Source organism: Lemur catta, chromosome 1 (assembly GCF_020740605.2).
Source record: "Lemur catta isolate mLemCat1 chromosome 1, mLemCat1.pri, whole genome shotgun sequence".
Taxonomy (NCBI): domain Eukaryota; kingdom Metazoa; phylum Chordata; class Mammalia; order Primates; family Lemuridae; genus Lemur; species Lemur catta.
This window is the reverse complement of record NC_059128.1, coordinates 11,573,547-11,593,486: the sequence shown is the minus strand read 5'-3', so window position 1 is coordinate 11,593,486 and position 19,940 is coordinate 11,573,547. Positions and strand designations below refer to the sequence as shown.

At 39.1% G+C, this 19,940-nt stretch overlaps 1 protein-coding gene across 1 annotated transcript in view; it reads right to left on the bottom strand.

Moving 5' to 3' along the window:
* The window catches only part of ATXN3 (ataxin 3), a 30,812-nt gene extending 11,250 nt beyond the window's left edge, over positions 1-19,562 (bottom strand). The window contains 8 exon segments of the mRNA XM_045561951.1: positions 1,436-1,602; positions 1,928-2,060; positions 6,201-6,288; positions 10,014-10,080; positions 10,808-10,893; positions 12,424-12,468; positions 12,698-12,862; positions 19,493-19,562. Coding sequence (XP_045417907.1) covers positions 1,436-1,602; positions 1,928-2,060; positions 6,201-6,288; positions 10,014-10,080; positions 10,808-10,893; positions 12,424-12,468; positions 12,698-12,862; positions 19,493-19,516 — 775 coding nt within the window. The 5' untranslated portion in view covers positions 19,517-19,562.
* Between the last annotated feature and the right edge of the window lie 378 nt (positions 19,563-19,940).

Genomic DNA, 19,940 nt, shown 5'->3' with positions numbered 1-19,940 from the left:
ATCTGATTAAGGCAGTCCAAATCAAATGTACGTCCACTGCAACCAATGCTGTTACCCATCTGTGATGTAGAAGATGTGAGAATATAAGTCAAACAACCAACATGGTAAGAGAAGTCATTAACACCACACTTGTGTGCTCTCTTTAAATTATTAGAAATGAATCTACACCTTCAAAGGCAGAGTAGTCCTCAAAGCAACATAAAGTGGATGACCATAAAACAAACCCACTCTCTGGTCTCCTCTATCCTCAAACATTTGGGTATAACAACTTAAATGTTTTGATGTTCTCGCTTGATAACTGTTCCAAAAAGAGATTCTGCACAAATTGTAAAATAAAGTGGTAAGAAGAATGAATTATATAAAAATACCTAAAATTATAAAATCTGGTTTCTGGCCATTACTGGGCTAATCTAGCAGGGCTTAATTAACCAAAAATGGGATTGTACACCATATGGAGTACTCAGAGGTGAGCCCAGAAGCAAGAAAACTTCAGGATAAAAATAATCTTCATATTAATGGAATCAATTTTATTTAGATATTTAAGGAATTCAATTGATGAACAATTTCATTAGAAAGTAGAAGCAAATTCATATGAATTAGAGAAAAACAAACGATAGGCATGAACACAGTGGCTCACGCCTGTAATCCTAACACTTTGGGAAGTTGAGGCGGGAGGATCGCTTGAGGCCAGGAGTTCAAGACCAGCCTAAGCAAGATAGAGACCTTGTCCCTACAAAAAATAGGAAAAAAAATTATCCAGGCATGGTGGTGAGTGCCTGTAGTCCTGGCCACTTGGGAGGCTGAGGCAGGAGGATTGCTTGAGCTCAGGAGTTTGAGGTTGCAGTGAGCTATGATGACGCCACCGTACTCTAGTCTGGGAGACAGAGCGAGACCCTGTCTCAAAAAACAAACAAACAAGAAACTACAAAAAAACCTCACTTCATACTTAAATAAGCTACTTTGAGAAATGTCTCAACATTTCTGACTGCTTAGATGGGCTTATATCACTAAAATAGTAGGTCCACCAAAGTGGGCATTAAGCTTTAAGCTGTATCGCCAATAAGTGTTAGATTTTTGTAAAATTAAACCCAGGCCCTTCTGTCATGTCTAATGGCATATATTTATGAAAAAGCTAGTTTGGGTAAGGGTCAGCTGACACCCACAACGATTAATCTCCATTTACTATTGTGTTAGTACAGTATTATAACCAAATAAAATAACCAGAAGTAAAAATATAACTAGTCCTAATATAATATAGATTATAAAAAGTGATTGCCATTACAGGGAAATAATTGTCAAACAATGGTACTAACTTTCAGGAAAGTTACCATTGGTACCATTGGTACTAACTAATGGTACTAACTTTCAAGAAAACTAAGAACAATCTGAATCCATTTTTCAACAATGAATGAAGTGCACATCAAAATCTCTATACCTTGCATACTTAGCTGAATAGCTCTGCGGAGATCTGCTTCTTCATCTTCCATGTCAATTTCTTGTCGACTTAGTGTCAGAGCCCTCTGCAAATCCTCCTCATCTTCATCTAACATTCCTGACCCATCATTTGCTTCTAAGACTCGTTCCAGGTCTGCTTTATGGACCCTAAAGAACAAAAGCACTGATAATAAATGCAGAGCAGTGTTCTTGTTTACACATAATATAAAAGTATTTGTTATCTAAAGATTTTACATAAGTCAAAACTTAAGCATTTTCTGGCAGATGAGGTTTAGTAATATAAAGATTGTGTTGTGATTTGAATCTAATATATTTAAGTAATTCAAAGAGTTGATTAAAGTTTGAACCAATAAACTTCATTGAAATATAAGCATCACCAACAAAAGGACCATATATCCCAAAGTAAGCATGAAAATTTAATTATTATAATGAAATACTATCATATATTCTATACTACAGGCTTAATTTTTACCTTTGCTCTTTTAGTTGTGCCAACTCTTCTCCAATAAGTTTTGGTCGATGCATTTGTTGAACCCTGATCATCTGCAGTAGTTGGTCAGCTTCACAATCTGGCAGATCACCCTTAACAACAAATATAGAATAACCTAAAAAACCCCAAAAGGCAAAAATTAACTAAAACAGCTAGTAAGAGATTAAAAATTGATTTCTAATGACAACAGAGGAAGCACAGCGTAATGGAAAAAAATATAAGCTGAGGATTCAGAAAGATCTGGATTCAAACAATGATTCTTATGCTAACTAGCAGAGTAACCTAGTATAAGTTACTTAAAGTCTCTGAGCCTCACTTTCTCCCATCTGTAAGACTGGAATAGCTGTTTCATAGAGTGACTATGAAAAGTAAATAAAACAATGTCTGTAAATGGCCCTACTAACACAGTCCTTGACAAAGTAGGCTACTCACTAAAGGGTATCAGAGAGACTGGTAAATGAATAGGTAAAAGCAAGGGATTTGGAATCAGACTGCCTGGGTTTATTTACTTATTTATTTTTTAGAGACAGGGTCTCACTATGTTGCCCAGGCTGGAGCCACTTCAGTCTAGAACTCTGAGGCTCAAGTGATCTTCCTGCTTCAGCCTCTTGAGTAGCTGGGACTGCAGGTACAGGCCACGACGTTCTTCGACTGCCTGGATTTAATCCCGGCTCTTCCACTTCCTAGCTGCATGGTTTCTGTAAATCACTTAACCCATCTGTCTTGGTTTCTTCAATCGTTAAACAAATGATACTGGTATGTTCCTCAGACGTTGCTGTGAGGACACAGTCAAATAATGTGTGCAATGATGGGTAACCTAGGTAAAATGAGTCATTTGTGGAAATGGGAAAACCAGAGCATGATGGCCTGGAAGCCAAGGGAGACACGGTTTCAAGAAGGGAGGATATGGTTAGGAACCAAAGTTTTAGTTATGAAAGAAAAGAGATACAAATATATAAAATCAAAGAAGTTGGCCAGGTATGGTAGTGGCTCATGCCTGTAATCCTGGCACCTTGGGAGGCTGAGGCAGGAGTATCACTTGAGGCCAGGAGTTCAAGACCAGCCTGGGCAACACAGTGAGACACTGTCTCTACAAAAAATTTTTTAAAAAATCAAATAAGTTAAATAAAAACACTATAATCCTAAATGTGAATTGAAAATAACTAGGCGATGACAAACCCAGTAGCAATAAGTATGCCAGTGCTCAGACTGTGACCTCTAAGTATTGTTAATCAAAGGAACCAGGTATCCTTGGAGAAATGAGAGTTCAAATACAAGGCAGAAAATATACAAGATAACCTTGCAACATCTTGTTAAATGAGAAAGCAAGCCTTCAAAAGACTAAAGTGGTCATGTCAGAGACTTGGGGATAAACTTCAAAAGGTTCTCACTGGTCCAAGATGACAAAATTTAAGTGTCAATATGAATAATAATTACAATGGACTGAAACAAATGAACTACATTTTAAGTTTAGTTTAACAAAAACAAGAAAGTAATTGGTTACCTTTGAAGAACACTGAGACCAATTTGTTTTAAAAACTGATAAAGGGAAAGGAATATTTATCCTGCTTTTCCTGTATGGAACTATACTTCAGAATAACCAAATAACTGATGAAGGGAAGTTTATTTGTATAGTATTCCAGCTAATAAATGAAGGAATGGTAGGAATCTAATAATAACATTTTGCAAGCTTTAATGAAATAAGGGTTCTAGGCACTGATCATCAATAGCTACTAACATCGCAAAGAGACAACCAGACATCGAATGCCACATCATCTGTGAAGAGTCTTCTACCCTTCTCCAAAACCTAGCACGAATGCCAAAGTCCCAGCTGTCACCTTCTCCTTTAATACTGAAAAATAATGACAAGGCCAGGTTCTGAGGCAGCTTGATATTGATTTTTATATACAATTTTATTCTGTTCAAGTTAAACTAGACAACCAATAGAGTGCAAGGCACTTTCCACTTTCTGCTTTTGGTAGTAAGTAGATCGCAAATTTCATACTACTGTTCAGTTCAACACTGTCATGTTCAAAAATTTTCTGCTGTCACCCAAAGCACTTGTTGCTGGAAATCTGTTTCAATGCCATTTTTCTGTACAACCACTACTTGCTTTTTGATCTACACTAAAGGGCAGAAGACCCTGTGTACTAAGCATAGTCTCTTTTCCATTATAAAAATTTACATGGCTTGCCTACACAAGAATTTCTTTTTTATTTATTTTTTTGAGACAAGGTCTTGCTCTGCTGCTCAGGCAAGAGGGCAGTGGTGTCATCATAGCTCAGTGTAAACTCAAACTCCTGAGCTCAAGCAATCCTCCTGCCTCAGCCTCTCAGGTAGCTGAGACTACAGTTACATGCCACTACACCTGGCTAATTTTTTTTATTTTTGTAGAGACGGGGTCTCACCATTGTCCAGGCTGGTCTAGAACTCTTAGCCTCAACTTATTCTCCCACCCTGGCCTCTGAAAGTGCTAGGATTACGGGCGTGAGCCACTGCATCCAGCCGACACAGGACTGTCTAATCTCTCAGCAGCAGTGGTGGTGCCAATTCACCTATTTTCATAGGCTCAAAACACAGGTAGAGAGTTAAACGAGTTGATAGATTTGTTGGTAGAAAGACAAGGAAGTTCTCTTTTAATTGACTCAATGTTCTTAGAATATAAAGGAAGGCCATAAGCAAGGTGTAAGGATGGGAAAGGGGAGTGGTTAGAGGTTTGCAAAGGTAAGCTATGCAATAATCATCTTGCAGACTGGTGCATGGATATACTGAGATAACACAGTGGAAACGTTAGGCAGCACCAAGGGCTCCACTGATATTTGTGACCATAAATTTAAAGTAACCAATCATCATGGCTTATAGTATCCTTTAGTCATGTTCATCTGCGCCAGTATAGGAATGGATGAAGCCAAGCTTTGGTTTTAACTAGGATTGAGATTCTTGCGATTAAAGTATGGTGGAGGGAATGAGGGGAAAAGAAGTTGAGAACTAAGGGGGAGGAGGAAAAAAAAGTTGAGAAATGCAATAGAGTGATTATAATGATGGATTATAAAAAACAAGCAGGGTAAGAAAAGAAGTATGGATATAAGGGGAGTGTTTAGGCCCCCTAGTAGGGTTTAAAAATTTGTTGGACCCAGACACGGTGGTGTGTGCCTATAATTCTAGCTATTCAGGAGACTGAGGAAGGAGGATTGCTAGAACCCAGGAGACTGGCCTGGGCAACATAGGGAGACTCCGTTAAAAAAAAAAAAAAAAAAAAAGGAACTGTGGGAATAAAAAAAAGAAAAACAGAAAAAACATGGTACGAAGATGGGAGGTGGTAGTCAAAGAATAGGATGCTTGCAATTGAGACTGGAAGGTGGTTATGGTTATTGACAATAGGTAGGCAAGAACGAATGATCTTTTAAAGTAAGAAGCAAGGTATTGGATTGGTTGATTTGACTAATAATAGAGACATTATTAAGAATGATAGGCCGGGCACGGTGGCTCACACCTGTAATCCTCGCACTCTGGGAGGCCGAGGCGGATGGATCGCTCGAGGTCAGGAGTTTGAGACCAGCCTGAGCAAGAGCGAGACTCTGTCTCTACTAAAAAATAGAAACAAATTATCTGGCCAACTAAAACTATATATATAGAAAAAAATTAGCTGGGCATGGTGGCGCATGCCTGTCGGGAGGCTGAGGCAGAAGGATCGCTTGAGCCCAGGAGTTTGAGGTTGCTGTGAGCGAGGCTGACGCCACGGCATGCACTCTAGCCCAGGCAACAAAGCCAGACTCTGTCTCAAAAAAAAAAAGAATGATAAAAGGAGTTGAAGCAGAGAAAAAGCGAGTCAGATCCTAAAATCTTCAATGAAAAAGACGAAGCTCATGGATGACTGCAAAAGGGCAGGGGGTAGTTTAATCTCGCATTTCAAAGGAGTTAGAGTTTATAAAGAAGGACAGTAGCTTAGAAGGGGTGAGGAAGAACAGGAAGAGTATCTACCCCTCCTCTCAGCCCTGTGGTATGTGATGTATGGAAGAAAAAAGCCATTACTGAGAAGGGCTGCAAAGAAAGCAGCACCCTCAGAGGAGGGCCTGGTGTCAGTGAGAACTCTACAGCATCACCCAAATCACAGCCTAAAGTTCACCAAGTCAAGCATAAAGATTATTTCATTCCCACTGCCAGAATAACAGTATTGTTATGCTCACATTTCATAAGCCAGTTTTACTTAGCTACTTCCAAAGATAACATTGCAAAATTTGCAGTCTGTATTTACCTTCCTGTTGTAATTGAGCCAAGAAAAGTGCAAGGTATGTATCTGATATTAATTCTGGACCCGTCAAGAGAGAATTCAAGTTAAACCACTGTAAAAAAAATTGTCAATATTTTAGCGTGCATTATAGATAATAAGGACGTTTCACATGTTAAGAATAGATATATCCCATCTACACTTAGTAAGATTGTCTAAACACTGGAAATATGCCAGGTTGAGGTTTTCTTTAAAGTAGCTGGATAACGTGATTTAAAAAACTGAAATTAAACGTTAGATTTATCAGTATTAAATGCCTTTTTAAAAACAAGTTTGCTTTAAGCCATGAACTTTAAATCTTCGCAAAAGAATAGAAACTTTGAAACATACTTTGAAGTGTCTTTATTAATATCTATAATTAAATCTCTTTCAAAGTCCAACATAACTCCAGTAACATCTATCATACTGATGTGGAAGAAAAAGGACAACTACATAAAGTTTTCTCACTACTGATAATTTTGGTCAAAAACTCCACTTGTGAGAAAATCAGACATTCCAGGAAGAGAATTTATAATTATCAACTCATTTTTAAAAAGTCACTAAAACCACCATCACATAACATCTTTTATCACTACCTCATAGGAATCCTAATTTACCCCACAAGATACAAAAAGTTTCAAAAGTTACTGTCATTATCATGACCAACTACTTTTTCTGGATTTTGACACTGTGGATAATTTTTCCAGTCATCTCTTTTATCATACAGGGATCTCAGACAGAAAGTCTATAATGAAAAATATAATTTTAAACAAAAATATAAATTAAAACCAAAGATAATAAATCAAAGTTTCACATCTGTATTTGTCAAAGATGATGTAGTAAATATGAAAACTCAATTTTGAAGAAAACTTTAAAAACCTCTCAAAATAATAAGCAAGACATTCCTTTGTAAATCAATACAAAGGAACGCCGGGAATCTAAGTCTTCAGACCTTAAAAATCCAGTTCTTACTCTATACAGAAAGTAAATAATACTGGATCATAATTTCTTAAAGGTATAAATAAAACTCAGAGTTTAAATAATCTTGGCAGTGTAGTGCCCCAGTTTTTCCCAAGGGCTGGTTCCCACTTGTGTCGGTCTCTACCGTAAGTCTTTACACCACACCTCTTCACTTGTTCTTAGCTCTTCAGGAAGAACTTTAAGAAATGATCATTTAGGATGAAGCTGTTTATAGGTGGCTGACTTAAAAGATAACAGCAAGGTTTTCGTTTTTGAATTATCTTTTATTGATTTAATTCAATGTACTCTTTCTTGACTTCATTTTCTTTTTTGCTTTTTATTTTTTAAAACAGCTTTATTGAGGTATAATTGACGTGCAATAACCTGAACTAATTTTTAAGGTATATAATTTGAAACATTTTACATTTGTTGTACACCTATAAAACCATCACTACAACCAAGACAGTGAACACATTCATCACTGCCAGGCTTCCTATGCCCCTTTGTAGGCCTCCCCTGTCATCCTGTTAGCCCTCCTCATCTCCAAGCAATCACTGGTCAATCTGCTTTCTGTCATTATAGAGTAGTTCGAATTTTTCTAGACTTTTATGTAAATGGAACCACACAGTATGTAGTATTTTGCGTCTGGCTTCTTCTTTCAGCATAATTATTTTGAGATTCATCCATGGTGCTACCTGTACCAATAGTTCATTCCTTTTTATTGTATTAGCTGATTTTCAATAACCCTCTTCCAAACATTCAAAATTCTAATAAAAATGACTTCAAATGATTCTGTTTCTTAAAAAAGCTTGCTCAGAACACATTGCATGTTTTTCTAAGAACAGAAGTTATTTTATGCAGATATATATATTACATGGCATTTTGGAATCATGGGAATTGCTACATAAAAATCAACATGGTTGAATGCTTTTATTCATGCTTGATACTGTTTCAGGCTTTTTGACAGTACTATAATAAATGTATTAGGTTATTAAGTATGGAATGTCCAATTTCCTTAATTACTAAATTTGAGAGTTGATATCTCTGACATTTCACTTTCACACTTCCTTTATTATTGTGAAGGCACATCCTCATTCTTTCAAACGCATGTTTTGGCTTGTGATTATCTTTCAAAAAAATTTTTTAGGGCAATTTTTGTGAAACCATACATAAGTCAAAAATCTGTGTTATGGCCAGGTGCAGTGGCCCATGCCTGTAATCCTACCACTCTGGGAGGCTAAGGCAGGAGGACTGCTTGAGGCCATGAGTTTGAGACCAGCCTGAGCAAGAACGAGACCCCATCTTCTCCACTAAAAATAGAAACAATTAGCCAGGTGTTGTGGTGAGCGCCTATAGTCCCAGCTACTTAGGAGGCTGAGGCAGGAGGATAGCTTGAGCCCAGGACTTTAAGGTTGCCGTGAGCTAGGCTGATGCCATGGCACTCTAGCCGGGGCAACAACAAATTCATGTTATTTTTGAATATGAGTTCTGTTCTGAAACCAATGCAATGCAGACAGCTCGAAATATCAACGAAGTGTTTGGGAAGAATGTGGCTAATGAACACACAGTATATTGACGGTTTAAAAAGTTCTATTCTGGTGATCTTAATCTTGAAAATGAGCCATATGGGTGACCTGAGACCAAGGTAGATAATGATGAGCTGAAAGCTGTAGTGGAAGCGCATCCATGTCAACTTACAGGGGAATTAGCAGCAAGGCTTGACATTACTATTAATATTCCAAAAATATCGGACCATTTGAAACAAATGGGCAAAGTAAAGAAGCTGGATAGATGAGGACTGCATGAATTATACAAGCATCAGAAGAGAAATCATCTCAAAGCTTGCCTTTCTTTGCTGTCACAACATAAAGGCAAACCATTTCTATATCATATTCTTACGTGTGATGAAAAAATGATTCTTTTTGACAACTGCAAGCGTTTGGCTCATGGTTGGATAACGATGAAGTGCCAAAACACGTCCCAAACTGAATATTCATCAAAAAAACCTAACGGTGTCTGTTTGGTGGTCCAGCACTGGTATTATCCACTACAGCTTCATGAAACCTGGTCAATCGATTACAGCGGATGTCTACTGCAACCAATTCGACGAAATGATGAGGATGCTTGCAATCAAGCAGCCAGGATTGGTCAATAAATACAGGCCAATCCTCTTGCAAAGCAATGTTTGACCACACGTAGCACAACGTTGCTCAAACTACAGAAGCTGGACTTAGAAACTCTCTGTCATCCACCATATTACCCAGACCTTGCACCGACTACCACTTCTTGCAGGCTTTGGTCCACTTCTTGCAAGGAAAAATATTCAATTTTCAACAAGTTGTGGAAAACGCCTTTGAGAATTTCACCACCACTCGTTCTCCAGGCTATTTCGCTGCTGGCATAAGCAAGCATCCGTTAAGATGGCAAAACAGTGTTGATACCTCAGGCGCACACTTTGATAAATTGTACTGCTTCTTGTTTGAGATATAATAAATGAAATTTTTGAAGCGAAATCAGACATTTCATATTTAATGACCTAATAATAATTAACTGACAGAACATATTCATCAGATGAAAACCCATTTAAAAGTAACCATATTTGCATAGTCTTACATACAGAATTTTTCTTGATACAGTTAATTGTATATGGTTGTCACAAATAAATCTAGAAGAAACTGATACTATCTTTTAAAATAGCAAATTTCTACCTACCAAAATTGAAACCATGCCACACACACATCACTGGTCAGTTCCCTCTTTCAAAGGCATCAATCCCTTATATTTTAGTTTTAAATGGAGTGCAGAATGAGAAAAAAGACAGGGAAGGAATAGAAATATTACCTGTTTTCCTAATTTTCTAACTGTAAACCAGTGTTCTTTATAATTGCATATAAATGATCTTTCATTTCTAGAAAAAAATACATACACAATATTAAGTTGAAATATTGAGTTCATATTCATTTAGTCTACTAGCAAGTATTATATAAAATTTGTGATAATTTAAAGATTATGTTTACAGTTAAGTATCACTGATTTTTTAAAAAAATTACACAATTTTATGAGCCCCTCCACAGTAGCCTAGTGATGCTGTGCCACAATGACAGCCTCATATACCACTCAAGGGTCAGCTCTGATGCCACAGACGCTGGGGTGTCAGGAAGGCTCAGAGGGTAGATGCTCATAAACATCACAAAAGTGAAACAGGGGCCAGGCATGGTGGCTTACACCTGTAATCCTAGCACTTTGGGAGGTCAAGGCCAGAGGATTGCTTGAGGCCAAGAGTTTGAGACCTATTTTTATCTCTACAAAAAGTAAAAAAAATTGCCAGGTGTAATGGTGCACACCTATAGTCCGAGCTACCCAAGAGGCTGGGGCAGAAGGATCACTGGAGCCCAGAAGTTTGAGCTTGCAGTGAGCTATGATGATGCCACTGCCCTCATATCCTGGCAACAGAGTGAGCCCCTGTCTCATTTAAAAAACAAAAAAGGTAAAATATGAAAGTCTGAGGGAATAAAATAGAAATGAGGACTACCAAAACAAAAGTATCCAAAATATATTTCTCTTCTTTAAGAAAGCATAACTTTAAAAATGAAGTTTAGGAAAAGAAATGTAGGAAATACAAAATAAAATCTTACATAGGATCAATCCTGAGCCTCTGATACTCTGGGCTGTTGAACAGGATTAGTTCTAAACCCCAAACTTTCAAGGCATTGCTTATAACCTGTTAAAAAAAATAGCAACTTTTTATGTGCTAAGCCATTCAATTCCAAATTTAAGTAGCACAGCCATGTTAGTTATGTAAACAATCATACTTCATGTATAAATTTCTCTAGAAGGGTATGGTCTTAAAAAAGTATGTATGTACAGATATATCACTAAATCCATAAGTAACATACACATATATATTAAAAGTGCTTCTCATACTAGGTTTCTGAGATGTTCCAGAGCACCACACAATTCCTAGATAGAACTGCTTCAAAAATGCAGATGTATATGCTATCCAGAAGCACTGTTCTTAAAACTAGTCCACTACACATCTGATAATTTGGCTTCTGTGAATGCTGCTTTAGAAAAGTTATATTCAACTCACTACCTGCAATGTCAATAGTCCCATGTCTATTAAAATAAGTTCTCCCTGGGGACTTAGACAGAAAGGTTCATATATTTTAGACTTCTCTGGTCACAGGTTTATAATTTGTAGAAAAGAAACAAAAGGCAAACCTGATTATTTCAAACTATCTGAGAAAAAAAAGAGAAATTTCTGAAAATTCACTGTCTACCCTCGAAGGTAGCCAACAAAGCAGCGAGTGAACCAGGTACCAGCACAGACAAAATGGGAACACACTGCAGTGGGCAAACGGGAACCAGCGCCAAGAGCAGCACAGCACCAACAGGACACGGCAAGAGCTGCGCCAGCTCTGACCTCCAGTCCTGGCCCTGCAGTAGCCATTACCTGTCAACAGTGGCACAGCGAAGCACTGGGTAGAAATGCTGGTGGAAGAGGAGGGTAGTAAAAGGGAAATATCAACAAAGATATTTATGGAACTAGGTTCCTCAGGAGAGGTTCTGAGAGAACTCTAAATACATCTCACAGCATTAGAAACAGAACTAAAGATACACAGATAAAAGAATCTCACAAGTACATATAACACAACTGTAGAATTCAAAGAGAGCTATAATTAAAAAAAAAAAAAATCAAAAGCCACAAACCATAATAAAAGAATCCAATCCTGGTAGGCTGATTTAAATGGAAGGTGGCAAGATATTGCATGTTATCAAATTTACCCAAGAGATAGTACATTTGAAATATTGTGACTTACTAGAATTAATGTTATTAGGACCCAGATATAGATTAAATAATCTCTCAAAAAGTAATTTTTAAAAGCCCTTCTCTAAAATGAAGATGGTAATTTTCATCTATATAAAAATCTAGTACTCTAGAGCAGCGGTCCCCAACTTTTTGGCACCAGGGACAAGTTTCATGGAAGACAATTTTTCCACGGACCACAGGTGGGGGAGTGGGCTGTCGTGGGTGGAGGAGTGGAGGAGTGCGGAGCTCAGGCAGTGACACGAGGCCCGTTTCCTAACAGGCCACAGACCAGTACCGGGCTGTGGCCCAGGGGTTGGGGACTACAGCTCTAGAGTACAATTTTATACTTTTGTAGACACAATCTATTAGAAGAACTTCTGAAGGTCACATCATTACAGTGACTATATAAACAACGCTGAGTATGTGCTGGTTCCTACTCACCTGAATAGAGAAAAACCCGCTGTCATCCATATTTCCAGAAGGCTGCTATTCATTTTGATAGGTAGTTGAAGCAGGAGTTGCAGTGGGGAAAGAAGGATGAAAACCGTCATTAGTGTGCATATTTAAAATATCATCTTGTGCACTCCCATTTACAAAGTCAAGAGCAGAGTCATAATTTACCAGTCAGATCCTTATAGAAAGAATGGCTCACTCTTTTTAAAATAGTACCCACAATTTTTTAAAAAATGTGACTTAGTGAGTTTAAGAGCAGTACCTGTAAAAATGTGCGATAGTCTTCACTAGTAACTCCTCCTTCTGCCATTCTCATCCTTTCTTCTTCATCTAGCTGATGTGCAATTGAAGATAATTCCACTGGGCTAAAATATTCTCCTTGTAACAGATTATTCAGGCAGTGTTGAGCACAAAGGGAGCCTTCTTGCTAATATTTCCAAAAGAAAAAATTCAAATGTGATTTATTAAAGAGATTTGTACAGTATCTTCCCCTAAAAATTTTAACCATTAACTTTTAACATAGTCGAACTGAACCTTTTTAGTTTTAGACAAGCATAATTAACATGGGTACACGTGTTTTCATTTGTTCACATGTATTTTACAATTCTACCATTAATGAAACTATAATTACTTAGTTATATGATCAAAAATTTAAGAATGATTTATTTTAAACAAACATTATCATCTATCAAATATATCAAATATCTTATTTACCTAAAAACTACTATAGAAAACATTCAGCCTCCCTCATTTTCAGTACCTAAAATAAATACCTCTTTGAAGATTCCACAGCAAATTACTTATGCTGAGAGGTAATTTTAAGCCCTAGAACATTTATTCTTTTTTATTTTTTAAAAAAAACAAGGTGTCACTTTGTTGCCTAGGCTAGAGTGAAGTGGCTTCATCATAGCTCACCGCAACCTCAAACTCCTGGGCTCAAGTGATCCTCCTGCCTCAGCCTCCCAGGTAGCTGGACTACAGGCATGCATTACCACACCCAGCTAATTTTTCTATTTTTTGTAGAGATGGGCTCTCATTCTTGCTCAGGCTTGTCTCAAACTCCTGGCCTCAAGCAATCCTCCCATCTTGGCCTCCTAAAGTGCTAGTATTACAGGCCTGAGCCACTGTTCCCAGTCTTAGAACATTTATTCTTTTAACAGGACAATCTCTACTCAATCTAAATGCTTGCTCATGGAATTTCAAATCTCAAGAATTGATACAGGTGAGAAAAATTCTGTTCCATGTTAAGACTTATAGCTGTAGAACTGAAGTTCTCTCTTCAGGAAACTCTACAGATAACGTAATACAGTATAGTGCAATGAGCAGAACAGTCCCAAAACAACCCTACAAGTCACTCCTGGACAAGCCAGCAAGAGGGACTGCTTCCAAGCTCAGCTCCCCATGGGATCATTGGCTTCCTTCTCACAGGAGGTGGGTACAATTTTCCATGGGCCCAGGGTCTTCAGGTGCTAGACAGCTGGCTTTCTCACATAACTGGCATCCTGAATCCAAATCCAGGCCACCTGGCACCGATTAACCTGCTTGTTACCCTCCTCACCCCAACAATGTTGCCTTCCCATGCTGCCCTTTAAGAAGGTAGACTCACAGATGGATGAGATCCCTCCCTGTGAACACAGACCCCAGGTTTGCCTCTCTGTGAGATGAAGACAGATAGGAGAACATTTCCTTCTTCAGCTAACCTTGGTCCTCTAAGTTCTCTCTTTCCCCGATAAAGTCTATTCCTCAACCCAACCTATCTGACATCATGCAATTTACTCTGAGCTATATCACATGGTAGATAGTGACCCTAAAGAGCACCACCTTGCAAGATAGATATTTTTCCTAATGAATCAATTTTCTAGGAACAAAATTTAGCTGCTGAAAGAGATATAGGGTATATGAATATAGTAGAACAGGAAGGCAGCATTGAAGACAGTCTGAGTCTGAGACAAGGGGCTGAGATAAAAGTTTATCTGCATAGTTTGGTAAGAAATTAGTAGCTTGGAGCTAGAGAACACTATCCCTCAAGTCACAGCCATAACAGTGAGAGACTTTTTGTTTCCACATTTTTCCTCCTGCTGTATTTCTACTACCAGAGAGCAACGCCTACTGAATAATATAATGTGAATTGAAGGGATATATCGATGTTCTACTTATATTCTATAGAAAAATAGGCAAGACAAGCACCTCACAAGAGGATAGCCAAATGGCTACATAGAACACAAAAAGGTGTTCAACTTCATTAGTCATTAGGCAAATGTAATTTAAAATCACCATGTGTTACTACTACAAACTTTTCAGAATGGCTAAAATGTTGGAGAGGATTAGAGACAAAGCTTAACATATACATACCCTGTGATCTAGCAATTCCACTCCACTACTATGTACATAATGCAAACAACAAAAATGCAAGCATAGCTTCATCAAGAGATATGTATAAGAATGTTCATATAAACATATATAATAGAAGCACTATTTATGATAGCTCCCAAACTGGAAACTAGCCAACTGGATAGTCTGGATCACAATAGAATGGAAATCACAAAAGAATACTATACAACGAGAACGAATTAACTCCAACTATCTGGATCAATATGGATGAATTTCTTAAAAAATGTTAAACAAAAGAAGACAGACTTAAAAGAGTATACACTTTATGGGTCTACTCACAGAAGTTCAAAAACAGGAAAACTAATCTATGATGTCAGAATTCAGGATGGTGGTTACCTTCGGTAGGAATGGGGGTGGAAAGTTAGCACCTGGAGGAAGGCCTAAAGCGGGCTTATAGTATGCAGGTCAATCTTCTGTAACTTGATCTCAGTGTTGTTTACATGTGTATTCACTTTGTGAGAATTCATCGAGCTGTACTCTTTTTTTAAAGTAATTTATTTATTTTATATTTTTAAGAGACTGGGTCTTACAATGTTGCCAGGGCTGGCCTAGAACTGCTGGGTTCAAGCAATCCTTCTGCCTTGGACTCTCAAGTAGCTGGAACTACAGGTGTGCACCGCTGCACCTGCACTGAGCTGTACTCTTATGATTTGTGTGCTCCTCTATGTGTTGTACTTAATAAAAACAATCTAAACAACAGGAAAAAAGCATCTACTAAGATACAGCTATTCCCACATATCAACAGTTTCCAATATGGTGACCTGACATTGGATTTTCTCACAACCATCCTCACATAAATTTTCTGTCCTGCTGTCAGGCTACATGCCTCAGTTTGGGGTTCGCAAACTATGGTCACCATACTTAGTATCATATTATAGAAACAGTGACATCAAAATATTTCATACAAATTTCTCTCCACAAAATTAGCTTTAAATTATGAAAAATAAACACTTGAAATCAAACCTTGTCCAAGTAAAACCATATTGCTATAGGAAGCATCAAGTTTTGTCCTTCTAATATGATTTAATGGAAGGAAAGAACAAACTGTTCAGTCCAAATGTAAAAACCACTTAAGTCACAAGATGGATCAAATTATACAGGGACCAATAAAATTGTACAATGACCCCCACCTAAGAGTATGCATTTTCCTGCCCCATCCCTACCCAGAATTATCCCCAGCCACCTTTTTTTTTTTTTTTTTGAAACAGAGTCTTACTCTGTTGCTGAGGGCAGAGTGCCCAGGGTAGGGTAGCTCACAGCAACCTCAAACTCCTGGGCTCAAGTGATCCTCCTGCCTTAGCTTCCTGAGTAGCTGGGACTACAGGTGCACACTGGCTAATTTTTTCTATTTTTGTTTTTTAGTACAGGCAGGGTCTCACTCTTGCTCAGGCTGGTCTTGAACTCCTGACCTCAAGTGATCATCCTGCCTCAGCATCCCAGAGTGCTAAGATTACAGGCATGAGCCACCTCGCCCGGCCTCAGCCACCTCTTTCTCATCAAGCTTTAACCAAAGCAGAACAGAAGATCACTTTGCTATAATCAAAGTTCAGCGGTATCAAAATTCCATGATTTCAGATCCAGACTTCATCGTGTTGGGCTATACGATGAGCAAACTGCAGTTCTACCAAGATATTTTATAAAACCACAAAAGGGAACTACAACCAAACCATTCCCCCCACTACCACCCAAGTCTTCAGGACCAACCGGAAACTATTATAGTTCAAATTCCCAAAGACACTATTAACTACAATAGAAACCAGGTATAAATGTAAGGGTGCTCTCAGAAATGGGCTAACCAGGGACACACAATCCATCCAGCAACACTTCCTCTCCTCTTAAGCTCTCCCACCCCTTTTTATGAAGTTCAGCAGACACAAGCATATGAGAAATGGCAATGGCCAACACTTCCATAACACTATCTGCCGGAGAGCATTCTAAGCACTCAGAATTCTGAGGTTAAGTCACGATATTATCCTCACACTATACAGGAGGAAAATGGAGCACAGAGCTATTAAGTAGTAAGGATCATACAAGTAGTAAATGGCAGAGCAAGGATTCAGTCCCAGGCAGAGGTTTCAAAGTCTGTGCTGTTTGTTACCACTTCCTAAAGTCATTTATTTGGAATTTGGCTTTTCCTAAACCTTAAATATACTAAAGATGGCTAAGAGCCAGCAATCACAAAAGGGAGTAACAAATGTCACAAAGACAATGCTCAGCATCTTCTGAATCTTTTCACTAATTTTAACTATAACCCCAACAAGTCTGGTTATCTTTCCCAGTTCACATTACATTAAAAGTATTAATACAAATGGCACAGTGACTGCACCAAAAGCAGTCAGCAATAGAAGTGATAACCAAAATGACAGAAATCAGGCACCAGAACTAAAACAAACAACAACAACAACAAAAAGTCAGCAGTTGGTGTCATTTAATATTAGGGTTTAAGTTAGGAGCAAACTCTAGTCTTTGAACCAAATTCAACCTGCCCCGATAGCTAATAGGTTTTACATTTTTAGATGGCTGGGGAAAACATATGCACACAAACAAGAATATGTGATAGAGTATGTATGGCCTGCAAAGCCTTAAAATATTTACAGAAAAGTTGTTTACTTCAGATAAACAGCTCCATATACATCTCAGACAATCAAGGAACTCTGTTGATCCATTCAAATATTTATTGAGTACTTACTTTGTGCCAGGTATCACCTCAGGCATTGAAGATATATCAGTGAAACACTGTTTTCACATTCTAACTTAATAAAGGGTACTCAAAGTGACAACTCTAAAATGGGGAAACGAATGATCCAAGAGGAAGTGGTTGCAAGGCCCTTTGTAGGCAGATCTCCCTACTTACATAGCTTCTTTAGGGACAAAATTGGTTCTCTGGCTCTCCAAACCCAGGACCTAGCAAGGGTTAAAGGCATGTTGTGGAGAGTAAGGGAGCATGCTGGTAAATGGCAATATTAAGCACAAACATTCCGAGAATGGACTATATAGGAGATTAGCAACAGGCCCAATTATAGGTGCATAGTCTTGAAATATGCTCAAAGAACTTTAATTTATTAAAAGTTCATTTGCTATGTTCTTATAAGTCGATAATGGTAAGCATATTCCTGAAGTATCTTTAAGCCTATACACATGCTGATAATTGGGAGTGACTTCTTTCAGGTAAGTATTCATTAGGCTAGTGACCAGCTTCTTTTGATACCATGGTTGAAGAATTACTTTCAAAATCTATCCAAACTGGGTAACAATCAATACTGCTAAAACTACACTGTATAATTCTCATAAAGTAATGTGGCAAGTGTTTAAAGTCTTCCACGTTGAAACATGGTCCTACACCAAAGCCTTTGAAAATTAGTAACAAAAATATGTACATGTGTATTTTTCACCCAATCTCTTTAGCCGAGCAACTAAATCTCTCTTGTCCATGATTCATAAATCATGTCAATCAAGTCAAAAGATTAGTGATAACTAAAGAGTGCTTCCTCCACTGTAAATTCGGTCTATTCCAGTTCCAAAAGCTTCTGTTTTCTATAAAGAAAAACACTGCATCTAACAATTTGTTTAGATTCATACCACAGACTTATACCATGCTTCTTTTCTCTTTGACTGCTTTATGTGTGTGTGAATTTTTAAATGTCTGGGATAAACGATCATTCACAAGTATTTAATAAAACAAAAACCCTCTGCGCCTGCCTACTATATAATATCCTTACCAGCAACCATTTCCAGACATGAAACTATTATGAAACAAGATGTCATGTGCCAAAAGTGTCCTGAGGAAGGTTTCACTCACACCCAAACGGCTTGATATCTGTACGTGGGAAAAGACGAGTTTCTCCACATACCACAAACAGTATCTCCAAGTGCGCAGTCATTGAAGAATTAAAGTCACAACAGGCCAGGCAGACTACAACAAAATTATTCCAGCAGACCCCTAATACCTAAAAACAAAGCTGGCCTCTTGCTCCGGAAAGATGGGTATTACCAAAACAAAACAAACCCAAACATTCCGTAATAAAAACTCTTGTGACGATTTCCTTGCTTAGGGGCGCACGGGGTTTCCTACTACACTTCCTAAGTGTCAGGCCCTACAATGGGTGAGCCAAGGTCCCTGCCCTCTAGAGCCTCGCAAATCTAGCGCAGGGGAAGGACATGAACAAGATCCTAAATATCTAAAGGCATGAGAGCTTCCAATGTGGAATTGACGAGCCCAGAGAAGGAAAATTTAATTCTGCCAGGGTGTGACTGCGGAAGTAGAGTGGAACTGGGAAGGAAGGGTAGAGAGAGGTGTCCCAGAGATGACTCTAGCCAGACCCTAGGGAGAAAGACTCCCCCGAAAAGGCTACGGAAAGTGGCGGAGAAAGGCAAAAGTTAACCCACTCGGAGCCACCCACCCCCGTGTCCCGAGACGCCCCCGACCCTGCCTATATCCACTCCTGGCTCTCCGGGCAGGAGCCTCTGTAGCTGGGGATGCGGTGTGGGCGTGGGTGAAGCTCCCTTCTCCGGGCCGAGGAAGCAGGAGCCTCGAGCGTCGCCCCTCCCCTGCGAGGTTGGGATAAGGACGACTGGGGCCCCACCCGGCCCTCCGCGAGGCCGTGATGCTGCACCCTACGCCCGCCACCGCGCCGCGGACAGCTCCCCACCGAACGCGAACACTCACTTTCTCATGAAAGATGGACTCCATGTTTATTTGTCTGGAGCCAACGGCCCCCGCGCCGAACCACCCCCCAGCTCCGCCCCCCGGACCCACTCCTCCGCCCACCCCGCCCCGCCCCGGGCCTGCTCTGCCCACGTGCCTCGCGCAGGCCAATCACCCCCGAGGATGCGAGTCACGTGGAGGGAAGAGGGCGTGAACGCCAGGGTGGTAAATGCGGGGACACGTGACCTTGGTAGCGCGTTCTCCTGTCTTGTCATGCGGCTGTCTGGAGAGTCCTGCAGCGCCTCCTGCCGCCTGGAGGATCTTCTATGCTTCGCACCCATTTCTATGGGTTCTTAGGTCTCCAGGGGGTCTGGACCACCCACCCGAGTTGTATGTTCTTTTTATTTTCCACATTACTTTGTATTTTCTACTTACCATATCTGCGTATATAATTACTTAATATCTTCCT